This window comes from Chroicocephalus ridibundus, chromosome Z (assembly GCF_963924245.1).
Source record: "Chroicocephalus ridibundus chromosome Z, bChrRid1.1, whole genome shotgun sequence".
Taxonomy (NCBI): domain Eukaryota; kingdom Metazoa; phylum Chordata; class Aves; order Charadriiformes; family Laridae; genus Chroicocephalus; species Chroicocephalus ridibundus.
Genome location: NC_086316.1, coordinates 54,763,746 through 54,783,883, shown reverse-complemented (window position 1 = coordinate 54,783,883; position 20,138 = coordinate 54,763,746). Strand labels below are relative to the sequence as shown.

General features: G+C 36.7%; 1 protein-coding gene across 50 annotated transcripts in view; it reads right to left on the bottom strand.

The window, feature by feature from the left end:
* Nucleotides 1-3,714: 3,714 nt before the first annotated feature.
* PTPRD (protein tyrosine phosphatase receptor type D) overlaps nt 3,715-20,138 on the bottom strand; it is a 1,281,778-nt gene continuing 1,265,354 nt past the window's right edge. For all 50 annotated transcript variants that reach the window (XM_063321198.1, XM_063321199.1, XM_063321203.1 and 47 more), the window contains 3 exons: nt 19,380-19,534; nt 15,076-15,211; nt 3,715-12,681 (listed from right to left, as the gene is read on the bottom strand). In XM_063321198.1, the coding sequence (XP_063177268.1) occupies nt 12,613-12,681; nt 15,076-15,211; nt 19,380-19,534 (360 nt within the window). In that variant the 3' untranslated portion in view covers nt 3,715-12,612. The remainder of the gene's footprint in view (nt 12,682-15,075; nt 15,212-19,379; nt 19,535-20,138) is intronic.

The window sequence follows — 20,138 nt, the reverse complement described above, 5'->3', positions numbered from 1 at the left end:
TGCTAACTTTTTGTCCCATACATAAATGGTTACAGTGGGAAGGGATCTCTGGAGGTCATCTAGGCCAACCCCACTGCTCATGCAGGGTCACCAACAACAGATTGCCCAGTACTGTATCCAGACAGCTTTTGAATATCTCCAAGGATGGCAACTCCACCACCTCTCTGGGAAACCTATGCCAGGGCTCAGTCACCCTTACAGTGAAAAGTATTTCCTGATGTTCATAGGAAACCTCCCATGTTTCAGTTTGAGCCTGTTGCCCCTAATCTTTTCACTGGGCACCACTGAAAAGAGCCTGGCTCTGTTTTCTTTGCAACCCTCCCTTCAGAAATGTATATACAGTAGTAAGATCCCCCTAAACCTTCCTTCCTCGGGCTGAAAGGTCCCAGGTCTCTTGGCCTTTCCTCACAGCAGAGATGCTCCAGTCCTTCATCAACTTAGTGGCCCCTTGCTAGGATCTCTCCAGTATGTCCATGTCTCTCTTGTACTGAGGAGCCCAGAACTGGACAGAGTCCTCCAGGTATGGCCTCACCAGTGCTGAGGAGAGGGCAAGGATCACCTCCCTTGACCAGCTGGCAACACTTTCTCTAATGCAGCCTGGGATACTGTGGCAAGGGCACCTTGCTGGTTCATGTTCAACTTGTCCACCAGGAACCCCAGGGCCTTTTCTGCAAAGCTTCTCTCAAACTGAATGGCTGGGATTGTTCCTCCTCAAATGCAGGACTTTGCAGATCCCCTTGTTGAACTTCAGAAGGTTCTTCTTGGTCCGTTTTTCTGGTCTGTTGAGGTTCTTCTGATTGATAGCACAATCCTCTGGCCACTCCTCGCAATTTTGTGTCATCAGCAAGCTTGCTCAGGGTACTCCCTGCCCCATCATCTAGATCATTAACAAAGATATTAAACAGGATTTAACGCAGAGTTGACTGGTGTATATCATTAGTTACAGGCATACAAGTAGATTTCAGCATTCCTGCTGGAATCAACTTGAGTTATAATTTTAACAGATGCAGCTCTTAATCACTTCTAGCTTAAATAACACTTGGGAAGAGCAAAGCACAACTTCTTGAGTGCCCTGACACTTGGTGTGATCCTTAGCCATGAATCCAGTACTTACAACTCCCCTCAAACATATGAGTTTAAAGCTAAACCATATCTACATGAGTGGGTGCAACCGAGTTGCTTTGCTACTACCCTGGGTGGACAGCAGCTCTTGTATAGGAACTGCGTAAGCTCTGAGAGGAAAATGGAGACTTACCACCACTCTGTTCTCCCAGCTTCTGTGAGTCTGCTAGGCTTTTCCCAAATTCATCTGACAACATGAGGTAGAAGATTTCTCTCTCTTTTTACCCTTAGGTAGAAAAACCCTTAGGTTGCTGCTAAGAAATGGCCTGCTAATTAGCATTGGCCTGACTTGGGCAAAGAGAATGGTGGAAAAAGAAGTGAGATCTACCCCAGAATGCTTAGGAACCTACCAGTTTGCCACTGGGGATCTATGTTTCTTGCCAAAGTCTGTACTCCGTCGCCCACTGCAAGATGTAGCTGGTTCTGGTAAATTTGCTCTGAACATACCTACAGTATTGGGCAGAGATGGAAACTAGAACAGGGGAATAGCTACTTCAAGAATTATTCTACAGGAGTCCTGGTTTGAGTTAGAGCTCTACTTTTGTTGCATTAGATGTTAGATACATCACAATGTAAAATAGTCCTAGTGGCAGGCATATACACAATTAGCTGACAATTGAGTATAGTCTAGGAGAAACTTAAATGTTGACTTTAATACTGAGTAGGCAAATCAGTATGAGCACATATAAGCCAATGTTGTATAGTTTGCAGGTACAACATATGAATAAAATCTCAGTATATAGTAGGACTGTTAGAGAAAGAGCCATCATGGACTGTGAGGTACAAAGATATAATATGGAAGAAGCTGAGAAGCCTGTCAAAACTCTATAATGATTGAAACCTTGTGTTTATGAGATGCTACAGCTCTGCCATAGAGAACAGATATACCACATCGTTCTGTTATGTCAGACTTTTGGTTCAGAAGTAGCCGCTTCAAACCTTCCTGACTCAAGGGAACCTTTAAGTGATTCAGCAACCACTGTATACCACATACAACATCAGAAAACATTCAGCTGCTTCTTCATGGGAAATGTTATAATGTCCGTGCTTCTTTTTACACCTTTTGCCCTTTTGAATTTGGAAGAAGTTTCATGCCTCTAGGAAGAAGTTACCCATTTTGTTGTATGTTCATCCATGTCAAAGGACAAAGCTTTCATCAACTTTTTTAAACAACTGGATGTTAAGCATTGCCATAACGCCATCCAGCTGTCTGGTTCAAAGCTTCATTTTCACCCTGCTTTTCTCCCAGATGCTGAAAGCCAGTAATTAACTACTGCCAAGCTGAAACAAAGTCACTATCTTCCCTCCTCCCCCCCCGCCCCTCCCCACCCCCCGTCTGTTTAGTGTGGTCATGGTAAGCCTGTCTTTTGTTACTTATCTTTCTTGTCTCCTCCCTTTAACAAAATAACTTGGGCTCAAGAGTAGTTTTAATGTCCTATTACATTGATGGAAGGAGGGAGGAGGGAGGAACTTCTGCTTGCAAAGCTTGTGTCTACATTAAATTTCACTGCCCTTCCATTTCATAAGGGTTTGTCTGTGCTTGTTGATCCTGAGTTTATATTGTTTGATTCTCCATCATCCCATGAAATAATAATTTTGTGCTATTTTATAGTGATCAATGTAACTGTGTGATTATAGGCAAGTAAATCCTTGCCCAAGGGAAATGTATAGCTATTAAAATGGAAGCAAAGGCAAAATATAGACCATACTAGAATGATGTTAGCAACTAGCTAGAGTGCATGCCATCAACAGAGTTTATTTCATGTATATCTCTTTCTTCCTTTGGAAAACAAAACAAAACAAAACATCCAAGTATGTAAATAAAGTATATGATGTTTCTATGAGCAAATTTACTTATAAGCAGAAGTTACCTCATAACATGACTGAACTTTTAACTTCCATTTGATAAAGCACTTCCAAAAAACCTGAAATGTAAAAGCAGATCTAGCTTTTGTTTCTATAATATCTTGTGTAGAAGGACAGACGATGTGTATACAGAAGAACGCAATTCTCAGCATGTAATTAGCCTTTTAGTCCTTTCAGAATTTACTCCTAGCAATTATGAAATTAACACAATCACACAAAATATTCTTAACTTGTTTAAAAACATCAATTTTGTAATCAGGCAAAGGAGTATGTCCAGCTGGGTCCTCAGAAGACATTGGCAAGAAATATTAACACAACAAAAACACTTCTAGCAGTAAATTATCTGTTTTTCTAATTCCAGTCAATCTCCTTTTCAGTTCGAATACTCTTAATTTTTAGAGAGGAAAAATCCTGTCTACGCATGAAGCACCTATGTTCATTTTGCATTACTACTAAAGAGTATATGTATTAAGTACTATTAATACAGACATAATAAGGTATATGTATTAAGTACTATTAATTCAGACATAATAAAGCTACAGAGATTTTTTTTCATGCTTCCTTAAAAAAGTTAGCAAATATCAGATATCTGGTTTTGGATCTATTACTTATTTGATAGTACTTAGCTAAAATCCTATGAATAAAGAGCTAAAAATAGAAAAAAAAAATCTTTTCTATTGAAGTCAGAATTCTGTTTACTTCAAGATAATTCCTTTTTAGCTGGTATTTAAGAAATAAATATTGATAATTTTAAACTTAGAAAAAGCCCTGAAATGTATTGTCTTACCTTAAATGCATTTGTACATGCATTTGACCTAAGGACTAGCATGCAGGAAGGATAACAGACCTTTCAGTTCTTTCTAGAGAACTTTCACTTTGGATTAGTTCTTCAACTATCTGGACAGACTACCTGGTGGTGCTTTCTTGTGAGTAGCATGTGTAAGAGCAAGCTTTTAACTGAAGTTCCAATGGCCATATCTGTGAGGTGTGTTTGCAGACTTGTACTTTTTCTACAGAATTTGTAGAAATTGACTTTTAGTCAATGAATGTTGAGAGTGTTTATGTATTTGTTGCACTGTTTATCCCTCACGCCTTATTATCTACAGTTTCTAGACAGTAACACTGTTTCCCATTTTGAAACTGGTGGGCTTGACCATTGTGTTCTCCTGCTCGTGCAATAGCCTGCAGAAAAAGCTTCTCTGCAATAGGCTTCCCAGGAGCATCAGTTACAATTCCCGGTTAATGTCAGCCTTGGAAGTAACAACTGACAAGAAAAATCAGTAACCAAATGTAGTGGGTTAACCCTGGCCAGCAGCTAAGGTCCACATACCCATTTGCTCATTCCACTGCTAAGTGGGATGGGGAGAGAATCAGATGGGTAAAAGTGAGAAAACAGGGTTGAGATGAAGACAGTTTAAGAGGTAAATTGGAAGCTGCATATGCAAGCAAACTGAAATAAGGAATTCAGCCAGTGCTTCTCACCAGCATGCAAATGTTTAGCCCTTTAGTGCTTTCCAGGAAAACAGGGCATCACTTGTAATGGTTACTTGGAAAGACAAACACCGTTACTCTGAACTTCCCCCATTGCTTCTCTTTTCCGCCAGCTTTTATTGCCTAGCGTGGTGTCATATCACATGGCATTTCCTTTTGGGCAGCTGTCCCAGCTGTGTCCCCTCCCAACTTCTTGTGTGCCCCCAGCCTACTCGTTGGTGGGGCAGAGTGAGAAACAGAAATGGCCTTGACACCGTGTAAGCAGTGCTCAGCGATAACTAAAGTTTTGGTGTGTTATCAGCACTGTTTGGGTCACAAATCTAAAATGTAGTACCATACAGTTGTTATGAAGAAAATAAACTCCATCCTAGCCAAAACCAGTAGACTAAAACCAAACACTCTTATTTGTATTGGTTTTGTTGCCTACTCATTATGTAAGAGCTATTCTGCATCCACATTCTACAATGGTTAAGAATGATTTTGTAGACGAATATATTGCTCCCTCCAGGCTGAGTACATAGGTTTGGGTCTTACTCTACCTTTCCAGTTTTCTGCGTGATGCTGTAAATTGTGTACCAAATCTCTAAAACTGTCAGGGACTAAGTTCTAAAGGAAACAGTCAAAGAACAAGTGTAAGCATTTGATGAAAAAGGAATAGCAAATTTTTACAGAGGAAATGGAATAAAAGGAGTTCAAACACAAGGTGTGAATGTGTGAAATGTTTGCAAAATATTCTTTGGAAGTGTGGATTATTGAGACAATATTGTATTAACTTGGTAAGTATTTTATGTTATGGAACAGAAGTACATGGCTTTAGTGAAAAATGGCCATTTTGCCAATTACGTGTTCAACGGGTTACTGTGTGCTCAACATTAGCCACTGATTTTTGCAGGTTTTTGTGTGCTTTGAATAACCATGGTGTCTGAACAAGATGCCTTGTAGTGGTAGTGATAGCTGGCTTGGCTTCAGAGTCAGTGATGACGCTGATTTGCCTCATGAACTCAGAAATGGCATGTTCAGCCTCTAGATGATGCTTTGTTTTCTTTTGCTGTATGGATGAGAATTTGCTGTATGTTTGTGAAGTGCCTACCACAGTAGAATGCTGGGCTTATTCAAGTCCTTTAGACCCTACCAGATTTCACAAGCAAACTGGATTTTCAAAGACCAGAAGTGCCCAGAGGAATTGTGGATGCCCCATCCTTGAAAGTGTTCAAGACCAGGCTGGATGGGGCTTTGAGCAGCCTGGTCTAGTGGGAGGTATCAAAGGGGTTGGAATTAGATGATCTTTAAGGTCCTTTACAACCCAAACCATTCTACGATTCTATAGTAATGCTAATGTATTTTCAAATAATTTCTTCCAATGAAGAAAAACTTACATTCTGTTTTCTTGCTTTTATGTATGAGAGAAGGAAAGGCATTTCCAGGGAATTTTTACTTTAAAGATTTACATTCTAGATCCAATAAGGCTTTTGAATATATAATGAACTGCTTTTATTGGCAAAGAAAGGTTGTTTGTTTGTTCCTGCTACAATAATAAAGATTTCTGCTGACAGAAGCAAGCTGAATGCATTTTGGGTTCAAAAACATCCTATTTATAGTTTAGATGCAAAATGATCTCTATTCACTACAGTGTCTCATTTGCAGGTTATCATTCTGCTTTCCTCTGAAAGCTAGTCGGCAGATGTTTCCTTCCATCTTGACTCATTACATTAGTAATACAAAAATATTCTGCATCATACTGTGGTACCCTTCATAAGCAGAACTGAAGAATAGAACCACCTTGTTTAAAACACACAGGACAGTGTAAAGAGAAAATACTCTCTTGAATATCAGTACAACTACATTATTCAAATCCTTCAGTTTTTGAATTAAGTAACTTTCAAAATAGTTGCATTCAGTAGCAGAGCATCAATATTCCCTCCTTAAAAATAAAACAGAAAAATAGAATAAAATAAAATAAACAAATAAAAATAGAATAAAAAATAATCAAACAAACAAAAATTAAATTAAAATTTGCCACAGGTCTTAAGATAAAAATTTGCTACAGGTGCATAGCCTCATAACCCATCAGTGCTTCATGTCCCCATGCACAGTGACAGACTGAAAAAAGTACCACTATTTCACACTTCAGAAACTGCTTTAAGGATGTTCTTCGACAACAAAGTAATATTGATACCATTTGGCACCTTCTGTGGACATTTTTTACAATTTGATCAAGTGTTATTGTTGAAGTTTGATTGTCTGAAGATGTTAAATTTCAAGATTTCAAAATGCAAGGCTATTTCATAGAATTCAGCAGCTCCACAGGCAGGATTTTTTTTTTTTTTTTCATGTTAAGTTTTATGGAAGAGGAAGTAATTTATCACTGACTGGTAGGTTGGCTTACACATCAGCAAATTTGTTGGTTATTTTCTTCAAAATTCCAGTCTGTGAAAAGTAATTAAAGATCATTCTGCTTATACAGCTGTTTACGAGGAAATAAAAAAAGAGGCCATGTTCACATCTGAAGCAAAAAGGACTCAGCAATTTCTATGAACATTTTTCTGTCCCTTTGTTGACCAGTGATAACTAATGCTCTTTAGGTTTCACTGGGTACTGATCTGTTGAGTATTGACCTGTTCTGGACTCTCTGGTCCGTGAACAATTTCTTTCTATATTTTCCTCATCAGTACTTTTTCAATACTTATACCTCTACCAGTAGCTGACGTTTGTTTTAAGGTCACAGTGACTGGGAGAAGCAGGCAATGGGAAAAGAAATACAAAGCACAGATGGAAATCCTCTCTTGCTCTAGAATCAGGACTGACTGTCTCATTTTGAGAGATACCAGAATTAAAGAACACCAAAGATTCTGGGAATCTGGGAATTTGGTTCAAGTGTTTGTATAATATTGAAAAGATGCCAATGTTATTGTGCTTGAAAGTCTGTAGGTATTGTTTTGCTTTGAGATGGGTTAATTGCACACCTCAACAGCATTTCTTAACTTTAATGATCTCAAAGTACATGACATAAAAATGTTTTTTTATTTGTGAAGGAAGCATGAATTAGAACTAGTGTTGTTGAAACTCATTAACTTAAAATGTATTAACCCATACATAGCCAAATCTTTTTATCAATATTCATTTTCACACTTTATTTTGGCCCATGCTAGATGCACAGAACAGGAAAATCCAAAGAAGTCAATGCTGACATTAAAGGGCGCCATCTAAAGCCACTCAGATAGTTAAAGAAACCCTTACATAACACAGCTTTAAACCACCTTGCACAGACTATGTAAAAAAGGTTCAAGCCAAAGGCAGCCTGCAAAGCAGTAAAATCCACAGAAGTCAGTGGAAAAACATTAGTAATACTCTCTAAGAATACCAAGGCTTCACATTCACACTATTATCACCATCTTAACGTGGAAATTAGGCTAAGAAGAATACAAGTTCTTAGAAATCAGTCTAATATTTATGTCTTTGCACATCCTTCCAGCACAGAGAATTCTTTATTTACATGTACTTAATACTAGTGGCTAATGGACTGTGTTCCCTTACTAACAAAGCAATCTTGGAGATAAAACCTGCCCTCTTTCAAAACAAGCAAACAGAGCAAGTCTTTTTTTTATGTTATCCTTGACTAGATCTCCATGCCCCTTGTAGATTGCCTCAACACACATGGCATGTTCATTTAAAACTTTTTCAAAGCGTTTGAAAACACTCGCACAGTGTTTGGACAGCAGCTTCAGAGACCCACATTTGCACTCGCTGCACATGCAGTGCAGAGCAGAAATGAGTCAAAAATCTGTCATGACTGCTTGCCACATTTTCTGTAACTGAATTCTGACTAGTGACTTTGGATTTACTCCAGAACCTGCCAAATCCACAGGACAGAAAAATTCACAATTTGACCCACAATGGGGATATTTTCCCCTCTTTAGGTGGGACAGAGGTCTACTTTTTCAATGTAATGATACATTTCTAAAGCACAAAGGGGAACTCCTGAGGAATGTAAAGTGTGATAATTTCAATTCAATTCATAAAGCTATGGGAATTCATGCCAAAGAGATTGCCTATGCTGGCTCAAAATTTGCTGCTAAAGATGATATATATTTGCTAAGCTAAGAATGCATTTTCCACTGTCCAGCTGCTAGTTAAGATGATTAATGACTGCTTTGTAGTTCCAATTAAACTCCTTTATCACCAGGAGGGACGAAACAAGTTTTGATTTCAAAAGTGCTGCTTAAGAAAGAAGACCAGGGCTGCATAACACTGACATTTTATTAGAATTCATTTGTAACAAATGGAACTTGTGTCAGCAAAGAAATGATTTTCATACAGACTTTCTTTCGCCACCAATGTAACGAAGTAAGAAAATAAAAAGCACGCCTTTCATTCTGTAAAACATTTACGCGTACTACTAATTAGAGGTAATTGTATCTTTTTTAACAAGCCATTTTACAAGGTAATTTCTTAAATTTTTCAGTCTATGCATCCAAAACAAGAGCAAAGAACACAATTTTTATTATCTTTGTAAAGACACTCCAAGCTTGAATGTCAAAGCCACATAACAGATGGTTATGATGAGACCTGCAGCCTTCTGATATCTATGGAGTATCAGGGCACCAAGAAAAAAAAAAAAAGAAAAAAGAAAAAAAAAAGAAAAGAAAAGAAGAAAAAATAAAATTAAAGAAAAATAGGAGAGAATAAAAGGAAAAAAAGCAGTTGCATTTTTTTTAGCCATTGCAAACTTTTTTTTTCCTTTTTACATGTTCTGTGTCATTTAAATACACACAAGTGGATTTTATAAGCAGTTTCTTACAGATGGGTTCAAGTTATAATATTATTGGGTGTAGAATCAATAGGGCAGTGCATAGTACAAAGGTATATATAGAAAGTGCAAATCTCCCTAGAGGGCCACTCCTTCCCCCAGCTATCCTCTCTGCTATCTAACCACTCAAATAATTTTTTAAAAAAGAGCTAAATTAAGCTTCGGTATAAATCATTTTTATATATTTTGTGGTTTTTTTTCCCATTGCAACTAATTACAAAATTAGACATAACTACACATATAAACATAAATAATAGCACCATACTGGTTACGCTGATGAAACCAATTTTAAGCCTGGAAATGTATGATGTGTGTAGACAAAGAAGCTCACAACTTAAATTAACTGTAGAAAGACTGCATATAAGAGTACAGAAAGTGGAATGCACATCAATGATGCTAGCAGTTATCTTAAGAAACACAAAAACTAAATGGAATAGTTAGTTATACAACAATTTTCCTCATAAATTGGCTCTGCTTTCCTTTTTTTTATTCCTTTACTTTCTTTGGAGCTTGCAAGATAGTCTGCTAGGGACAATGCTCTGATTCTTTTACAGATCCAGTGTGCAAGAATATTCCCTAGTCTATGTTTCCAAAATGATGCTTTTTTTTTTGATTATAGTTTTTTTCTGGTCCTCTGCATTTGAGCTGAAGAACATGACCACACCACATAACCTGGCACTTCAATAATTATTTTAAAATACAAATCAAGAAAGAAGAAGAAAAAGAAACATAGTGCACATTTTTTTCTGGTTCAGATGTAAGTTATAGAATCTCATTCTGAGGTAGCCTTCATTCCATATATATATATTTATATTTTTGTGTTTTCGTTTTTTTTTTTTTTTTCTTTTTTTTTTCTTTACAAAAGTGCTCAAATACAATGCTTGCTAGAGTTTGGTCTTTCATATTTTTCTTTCTGCTAGTAGTGGGCAAAGTGGAAGAAGAAAAAAAGTTGAGGTCACATTGACAGGTCATAGCAATACTTCTATTTGAAACCCCAAAGAAAGAATTCCTTTGATACTCATGTATTGACAATGGTAGAAGGCATGATGGAAACCAGGGTCAATGTAAATGGCATCTTATCAAGAGTCTCAAAAAGTACTTTGTGCTGTTTACAGAATTTTCTTTGTTCTCAGGAAGAAAATCTAGTGTCACTCTCAAATATATCCTGTCAGCTCAGTCTTGCCAGCCTTACATGAACCCTCCCACTGAAAGCAATGGTTTGACTTTAGTACTCTGTTGACACAATTGAATGACCAGGACTTGGCCCAAAAAAGATAAAAAAAAGATGCATGAACACTGCCAGTGTTAACTACTGCTAGTGTACTGCTACATCTCTGTAATGATAACACAATAACCAGTGACACAGTGGGTTTTAAAAGACAATGAGAAATAGATTTTTACTTTGTGGACTGGTCTGTTACTGGAAATATGGAAAGATAAAGGGCCTTGACTACCTACATGTTTTGGGTTATCATTTATTACCATCCATACTTCATTAGAAACTGGAAATGCATATTTTTCAAAATTGTCTGATACATGTATTAAAATGTTTGAAAAGAATAACAGAGACATGAACAAACTGAACTAAATACAAAATGAAGGCTAACTTAAAGAAATGCTATTCAAAATAGGCATCAAATATAAGGCACTCTAAATGTAAAATTAAAATAAAACCCAGCATCCCAAAACAATGCTGTATGCCACAAAACGTTTGATTTCACAGAGCAATGTGTGTTTGGCTTTGCCCTGTTACATACGGTAAATGTAAATTATATAGCGCACACTATAGACAGTATACTATAGAATACAATTTTAAAACATCTTAATACCTAGTATATTACAACATTCTCCCCTCCTAAAGGGATATGCACTGACCTTTCCCACATGCACACCTCCTACATTTAATAATATGATTTCTTATTGCACTATAGTGTTACAAATATTGAACTTCACTGGAAGCCTAAATCACATACTCTGTGCGTGTGTGCATGTGTGTGTGTGTGCGTGTGTGTGTTCAAGTGGCAATGTGGATAGAAATATTGTTTGGGATAGAGAAGACGTTCAAATATCAATGATGTGCATTCCTCACTTCCCTTTGAAACAGAAGTTTATGGACCTTGGAAATGCAGAGATGATCAAATAGTAGTTTAATGTAATTGTAGTATGCTGAAAAACTTTCCCAATGCTTTGATAAATCCAGATATGGAAGAATTGGTATGTTTATGTGTGTGTGAATATCTACCTATCTGTATCTCTGTAACTATACAGAGAATTAGACAAGGGTAGACAGTAATACATACATATACTTATATAGAGAGAGAGAGCGAGGGTGTGGGTGTGCATGTGCATATGTGTGCATGCGCGTGTGTGTTAGCAGCATCTTTATACTTTGCGCCTCCCTGTTGATTCCAAAAGAAACCAAAAAGCCCCATTTTGATTTAACTGATTACAATGAATATTTTCTTAAAGAAAAATAAACCAAACAAAACCGTAAAAGTAATACCTAACAAGACTGTGGTACTGTAGAGAAATATAGTACTGCACAAAAATGTGCATATTTTCAAATTATTTAACATTTCTACAGCACGATATTACAGATAACAATTCTACAGCTTAAAAAAAAAATCTACAGTTTTTAAACAAAAAGATTAACAGTTATGCAACCTTTTCTTTAATTCACCTCAATGAATGATAAACTCTTGTTAAAAAAAGGAAAAAGTTTACACAGTTAAAAATGAAGCACAGGTCAGCAGTATCTTTACAATACTAAAAAACTAAATCGAGGACTTCCTTTTTAATCATTCCCACATTTTCCCTAAAGTGTTATGATGAGCCGTATGATGGGAAGGGGTGATGTTGAAGTCAAGAGTCCGCTTTATTTGAGAAGCCAGGACCCAATCTTTTAATAAACACCTTGCACTGAACTGCAGTTCTCTCAAAATTCTTCTTTGCAAAAGCATGAAATCCTGAACAAGATGATCATTCTCTCTGATCATTTTCCTCTTCCCTTTAACTTCAACCAATGTCGAACCCTTGAGGTATCTGTAAATTAGATCCTCCAGACGCCTCAGTGGTCAGGATTCTTTTATTATGGTTACGTTATTAAACTGTGAATTCTTGGTCCACATGGAATAGTTTGTTGTTGTTGTTGTTGTTGTTATTTTTGTTTTAAATATCCCCATTTTTGTTCATTTGTTTTTTTTTTATATATCCCCAATAATTGCTCCTTAGCGAAGAGTTAAGAAGTACTTCTAAAGCACATCGTATGGCTCAGAAGCGGCTCTCTGGATCTTAAAGGGCCTGCAATAAAAATCCACGACGGGTTTTTATGTTGCATAGTGATCAAAACTGCCCAGATATTCCAGTGCGGCTCGATAGCAGAATTGGTATTGATCCTGGAGAAAGAAAGATAGAAAACAAAAGCATCAAAAAGCCAGTTTGTTGGTTGCTTTCTATTTTCTTTCAACTAAGAGTGAATACTTTTTGGCTACAGACAAATACACCACAGAGGCATCTGCAGTTCAGCAATATTCTTTTGCTGACATAACAGGAATCCAGTCTGAGATACAACACATGAAGATAGACATTCATTTAATGCAATAACATTTTCCACAGAATGCAGCTTCTTTTTTTGTGCAGAGACCATATACCCACTTATTGACTGTTTGTTATTCTGGATTAATACAACATCAGCATAAAGCTTTCTTCTCACTGGAGCATGCTAAGATGCTTTCCCCCCACGTATTTGAAAATAAGTAGTAAAATATCCAATTAACTCTACAGCAAATACAACAAACTAAGTGTCAAAATCCATTACAGCCTTAATATTGAATGCTGTACGTAAAACAACCAGGTTAGAAATCATGTTAAGGAAACAAAGGGAATCCCAACCTTTCAGTACTATAGGCTTTGATGAAGGTGTGAAGGTATCTCAGCCTGTGGCAAGAAAAGGGCCTAAGAGGGAAATATGCAGCTAAAGCACATTATGAATATTAAAGAGGTTTGCATTTCAACCTACACCTGGAAGCAGAGGAAAGTTCAGTGTGGTGAGAGATTTGCTTATACCTCTGGTCACTCCAACATTTGGCATTACATGTTATCTTCACCTCCACACAGCAGTCTTTTTGCACATTTATGTAATATTGCACATTTATACTAAAATAGGCACATCTGTGTACCCATTTGCAACTGCCACTCAGGGTTTAAAATTTAAAAAAGAAAAAGAAAAAAAAAAGAGAGAGATTGCTTCTGAAACCATCTAAAATATCAAGGTCTGCTTATTTATCTGATAGTGCTATGTGGTAACCCCACATGGGTTATACTTGTTAAGATCGAAATAAAATTTATTTTGGAGACCAGGAAACTTATCAGATATTTGCCTCAATGTAGTAGTATGATCACTAACAGTTCTTTTCTGCTTCCTGTTGGAACAGTGGGAGAATGCAGTAGACATATGTGTAAACTTTAAGTGCTTGTGTGGTCTACGTGGAGTTGAAGTGCTTTGTTGAATAAGGATTAGATTTCCTGGCAGTTTATACCACTAAATGAGAGATTTGTTTTCCACAGGATCCTGAAACAAATGAGTATACAACACTTCGACTTTCAGCAGGGGGCATGAAGGGTAGCATACAGAAATAAGTCAAAGTAGGAGGCGGGAGAATATATTGCATAGCTGAACTCTGTATTTGTCAGGTAGGCTCCAGGAAGCATAGTTTTTCTGTATACTGTAGTTATTTCTTGGAAACAAAACGACAGAAAGCAGTCATTTTTCATTTTGCTTATCCAGAAGAATGATGGTAATGGAAAAGAAATGGAATTAACTCTTCAGTTTGGTCACAGTGATTTACCTGGCTAACTGACAAGATTAAAAATAAGTATCTTTATTTTTCATATAAGTTTTTATGAAGTTGTCTTCTTAAAAATAAGTCTATCCAGCTTTTATTGAACAAGTTTAATTTTCTTGTGCTAAATGGCAAACTCTGGGGAACCATTTCAGAGTTCACAGACTTGAATTTAAAGGCCAGTGTCAATCAAATTATACAAAATAAATGTATGACCTAAAATATTTCCCTTCTCTTGCCCTTTTGCTTGGTTCTCCTACCCTATTGGCTCTGGCTTAGTTCAAGTCTCCTGTTTAGAAATTTAAGTAGAAATTAAGCACAACTGAAAGTATTCTTTATGACATGACACAGTTCTAAGCACCCAGGCCCAGGAAATCAGTTGATATTGCTTATCCCTTTCCTTATATCTCTATGGCACTCTAGATAACACAGAAAATATTTACACCATAGTTTTCCTGAATGCTGAATTTACCATTATGATTTTCAGGCCAAACAGCCACTTGCTTGGTGACACAAAGTCAAGAAAACTGTATAAATAATACAGTCTCACTCTGAAGCCATGAACAACACTTTGCTCTTGGAACAAAAAAATCAGTGGATTCACCTGCGGAAAGAACTTCCCTCATTCTTTATTGCCAGACATTTCTGCCAGGAAACAAAGTTTCAATTAAAATGCTTCTTGGAAAATGGTTTTCCTCAATTACCATAATTTAGGATCCACTCCTGAAATAATTTTTTTATTCCCCAGCCTGCAGTATCTACTGCTGTAACAGGAAATAGTCCTTGCAGTACCTTTATGGAAGAGTTTATACTGTAGTCATATAGTCATTATATGACTTAAGATACAAATGTAAGCACATTTTATACAGTCTCTATCTGTGCATTTTTTGGTTGTGGAAATACCTCTTCTTTTCCATCACTGTCGTACATGGATACTGTTTTGCTCACCTCTGTCTGTACCATGGCTGGCCGCTGCGTCCTTAACATTTTGACAGTCTGGAAGATATCTACAACACCTTCATATCTCATTCTTTCTAACACAATGCTCAGAGTTATGAATACTCCAGTCCTTCCAACACCCGCACTGTTGCAATAAAAGAAAAAAAAATAAGAAAGGAAAAAAGGAATATTAATTGGCAGTTAATGCTGAAAGAATTGGCTGACAAATTATGTGTGGTTACAACACACCATATGTGTACAGACTTCTATATGGGGAAAGGCTTGATAAACAAAATTCCACAGGAAACTATTGCATTCAGAAGAATAATTAATCTCAAGCAAACTTCATATGCTACTAAGTACTTCCTGATTCTCCACTCTTCACTGCAAAGTGACTTGGTTTGTTCATCCAGATATATAGTAATCAGTGCATGGTGAAGGAAAATGAGAATGTTTGTTGCCAATGATCTATGCTGGAATTGACAAGAGAAAAAGATGCCAAACTGTATTTTACTGCTTGCTTTACTTTAGTTTGTTTATGCATATGCCCTGTTTTGCACATATTTAGTGTGTTAGTTTACCTTCTACTTCAAGTTAGAGATAGTCAGGGGATTTTTGATTAATATGGAAATTGTTCATACACACTGCATTTTAAATAAAGAATACACAAAAACCTTAAGACACAGCTTTTATTCAAGTCTGTCAGTCTGGATGTTTAGCTTTACTGATATATGTGCACCATGTCTACATTAGTCTGAAATGTCATCTTTGAATATACAGCTTGGTTGCTCTCGGTTCTGTCTTTGGTTTCTGCTATTAGCTAAAACTCCCAAGAAGCCATAGAAATTCCTGTAATCAATAGAGCCAATAGTTGTCAGTTACTAAAGTTAAGCAATCACTTATTCATGAAGATGACTCTTGGATAAAGAGAGAGGTAACTACAAAGAAAAAAATTATTTTCCAAGTCTGAACTTGTATGGGTGGAGATTAAGCACCCCGTCATCTCACTGTTGATGTCAGTAATTTCATCAGGTTTTGTCTAGTCATATAGACTTGGGAAGATGGAGATTTGTGATGCCTATTCACCAGACAAAAGAGTGGAAGAACATGAACAGCAGGGAAAAACTGAAGAACTCTGAATGTTGATACGGACTGTGACAGAGATCTAGTGAATTTACAGAGACTAGTGTGGAAATCAAATGTCCAAATTGTATGATGGTATTGTAGTGTTTGGTCTAGATCAGTGCACTTCTAGGGCTATTAAATATATGTGATTTGATTTAGCATATTTTGTATAACCTGTGGGCCTTTGGAGAGCTGAAGCAAAAGGAAATTGAGAAAAAACTTGACAAAACATCATGATCTCAGTGCTGGTTTACCTATATGTGATGAGGAGTGTAAGGTCTCCTCTCTATGATGAGGCAATTAGAAGGCTAAATTTAAGAAACATGCTGAAAAAATACTCAAAAAATAGCATTGGAACCTGCTTGGACTTTATAGAGCTGACAACAGCGTGATCTAAACCAAGCAGCCCAGAAAGTGACCAGCAGAGTGAAGGCAGATTACCATTTTCCATTCTCCTTGCTCCTGCTCCTGCTCAACTGTTTAAATATATCTGACAAAAAGGTATGATTTTCTAAATACACGTGAGGACTTCTAGCCTTACACATTAACCAAATCTTTATTACTTCAAAAAAAAACCCTACTCAGAACTCTTCAATTTAGCAAAAGGAGGGAATTGATTTGTTGTATTGTGTTGTTAAGAAATGAAAAAGTATCTGGAGAAGCTACTTAAGAGGAAGACAGACTAATATGGGAAGATCTCGATGCTTGCAAATGCTAACTAGCCATCAAGTGTAATATTTTGGTAAAGTCTATAGGAAACTGACCCTGTTCCCCTGAAAGTGGCAAGCATATTTTAACATTGTATCAATTCATATCAGAAGATGCTTAGGATTTCTAAAGAGTGATGAAAGTCCACATCAGTACTAGTAGCATTTTAATCTTCAGCTCATGCTACGACATTTAATGAAGCAATGTGACAGGTTTTAAAGAATTCTGCATTTAGAAAATTGTGAGGGCACTACTTCATAATTTAGTACGATTCACCAAAGTTTAAACAGCTAGAAACCAAAGGTAGGGTGCTTCGATGAGTCATGAGTAGGTACTGATATTTTTGTAAGAAATAAGAGTTTATTGTTAAATGTTCATCTAAATGCATTCTGGGTAAGGCTGGTCTTCCTTATTGTCCAGCTAAAAGCTAGAATAACAAGACTATAAATATCTAAAATTTGTTGAGGTGAAAATTTTTCATCAAGGTGAACAGTCCTTTGCTCTTTTAACTATTTTTTAATTAACTGAATAATTGATTTAGAAGTTTTTAAATTTTAACATGCTGATCTATTTGTAAAAAAGCCAGAGAAGGAGAATGTTTTTGAATTGTGGGTGGCAGGGGTTTACTGTGTAACAGAAAAAGCAAACCTGTGAAAAACGTGTAGAGTGGGAAGGAAACCACAAAAATGTGGTTTCCTTCCACTAGGGGAGTTTGTCAGTTGAAGAATTTATTTGTACAAGAGAAATCCTTAAAAACTCATCATGGTACAAACTGGAGGCATTATTACAGTAATTCCACAAAGACTACGAAAGTGCAGATACCCAGGATCTTGTACTTCCTGAAAGAAACAAATAAACTTGCTAGGGAAATTTCCTATTCTTGTAAATTGACTAACATTGATAATGATGATTAGCATTACCAATGTCTAAATTGTCATTACAATGATGATTAGACCTTTAAAGACCTAACCATGATGAATTATACTGGATTTGACTTCGCTTCTACCAAAGTCAGTGGTAGAAATCTCTATAATTTCACCATGAAAGATCACACCCATTTGGAGGGATGCATAACCTACTGCAAGCAGTATTTCATTGCAGTCACAAGTGGACAAGTTTGCACGGTACGAAGAGCTTAGAAGAAAAACATCACTTTGCTTTCCTATGTATGTCTGCATAAAGGCATAAATATTGCTTATTACTCCTCTGCTCTCAAAACTCATTAATGTCAGGAAGAATAAGGCTTGTTTTTGTCATGGTTGTCCTTCATTTTCCCTTGCCAAATGAATACCAAACACTGCTCTGCAGTGCTGCTCTCCTTAGCAGGCCATAAAAATTTTTAGGCACACAAAAAAAGTAGGATTCAAGAAGTCCAACACATTTATTTTGTCAGTCTTTCAGATTAGGGGAGCATAAAGAACTCTGTCAAAACACACTAGTGTTTTAAGAACTTCTGGTTCCTCCTGGCGTTGGAAGGACAAGAATTTCTTGCACTCTCTACCTTTATATGCTCTAGTAAACTAGTTCATTTTGTCTTCATGCTAGTATTGGGGCATTATGTGGCTTGCAGGAAGGACTTGGAACCTGTATCAGTATTTTGCATCTCTGTTATATAAATGATAACATTTAATCTACCAAAAATAATTTAATGTTGCAAAAATGAGTATCTGAAATCCTAATGGAATTTATAGAAAACAATTTATTAAATAAGAGATAGAAGATAAAGATATTATTTTTGGCCATCTGCTAGAGACTCTAGAATACTGTAAAGAAAATAAATAAAAAATGCAAGAATATTAAAAAAGCCCACCATGGATTATTCCTGCATGCCCTGCAGGCTGTTTTCATCTGCATATCAATTGTAAAAGAATTAAGGGAAGTCATCACATCAAAAAATAGGCATAACATTCTGAAGTTAGAACTCACCAATCCAAACCTCAATGATCCAACTCACAAATCCAAACCTTTGACTGACAAAGTTTCTAAACACCGCTTTCTACTCTGTTCCCTTTCTTGAGATAGTTACTATTTTTATTTGTCTTACCTTGATTAATACTAATACACTACTGAGGTGTAACTAGCTTGTTTACAGCAAATAATTCCCACTAAAGTAAGAGCCTCACTTTTAATTACCAGTGGAAAAAATATATCAGATATAGCAGCCTGTGATAAGGCTCTTCCTGCTGCTTTGTGTGCGTAGCATTGACCAGATTGCACTAGAGATATTTTTAAATGAAACAAAAATCATGCGCCTCCATGTGCTTCAGAAGAACCTTTTCTGTGTAAGTGGGATATCATAGAACAGTTTCTGTTTTGTAAAGCAGTCCTATGTGTTCCTTTTTTGATCTTCTATTTGATTACATTTTCTGATAGTTCACCTATGAAATTCCATTTACATATACACCTTCATTGCAATCAGCAATCAACTTCAGAAAAAAACAAATCTGCACATGAGTTGTTTTGAGGCTTTGCTTACTTACCTGCAATGAACAGAAATTGGTCCATCCTGACCAAACTGCTCTTTTGTTTTATGCACTTGGCCTATGAAGTCAATAAATCCTTCTCCAGACTTTGGCACTCCTTGTTCTGGCCAGTCAGTGAACTGGAACTGCCTCACTGTTCGGGACTGGCCATCCTTTAACAAAAGACACAAATAATGTATCCCAAAAGCACGTTCCAGTGGCTGAAAGTCAGTCAGCCAACAACCAGAAAGACAATCACAAAACAAGGACATTGAGAAGAGGTAGGCTAAGATCACATTTATGAAGACTCTTTCAATCGCAGTACTGGCTGGTGCTTTTGGACATTGGCCCAGAAGTGCAGTTTCATTAACAACATTGCATAGATTCCCTTCTGCACAGGATACAAGAGCTGTCTGACATTCTGCCTGTGTAAAAAGCGTATATGAGGCTAACGATGTAACAATCTCACCAGGTTATACAATTTTTTGGTAAGTTATGTTTCGAATCCTGCGGACTGTAAATTCCTTTAAATATAGAGCAGGTAGAATAAGGCCATCCAATCTGACTTTCCATTTCATAGATATGCTCATCTACTGCATGGCAGGAATATCTTCACTGATAAGAATCGTTTAGTCATTGCCCTCTTTGCAGATGATATCTTTCTATGGTGCTTTCTATGAGGTGGACATTTTCCTGGAAGAAGATGGGTCAAGAGAAGCCAGTTGTTTAACAAACGATAAACTTCTCTTCAATCATGATAATTTCATTCACTAATAG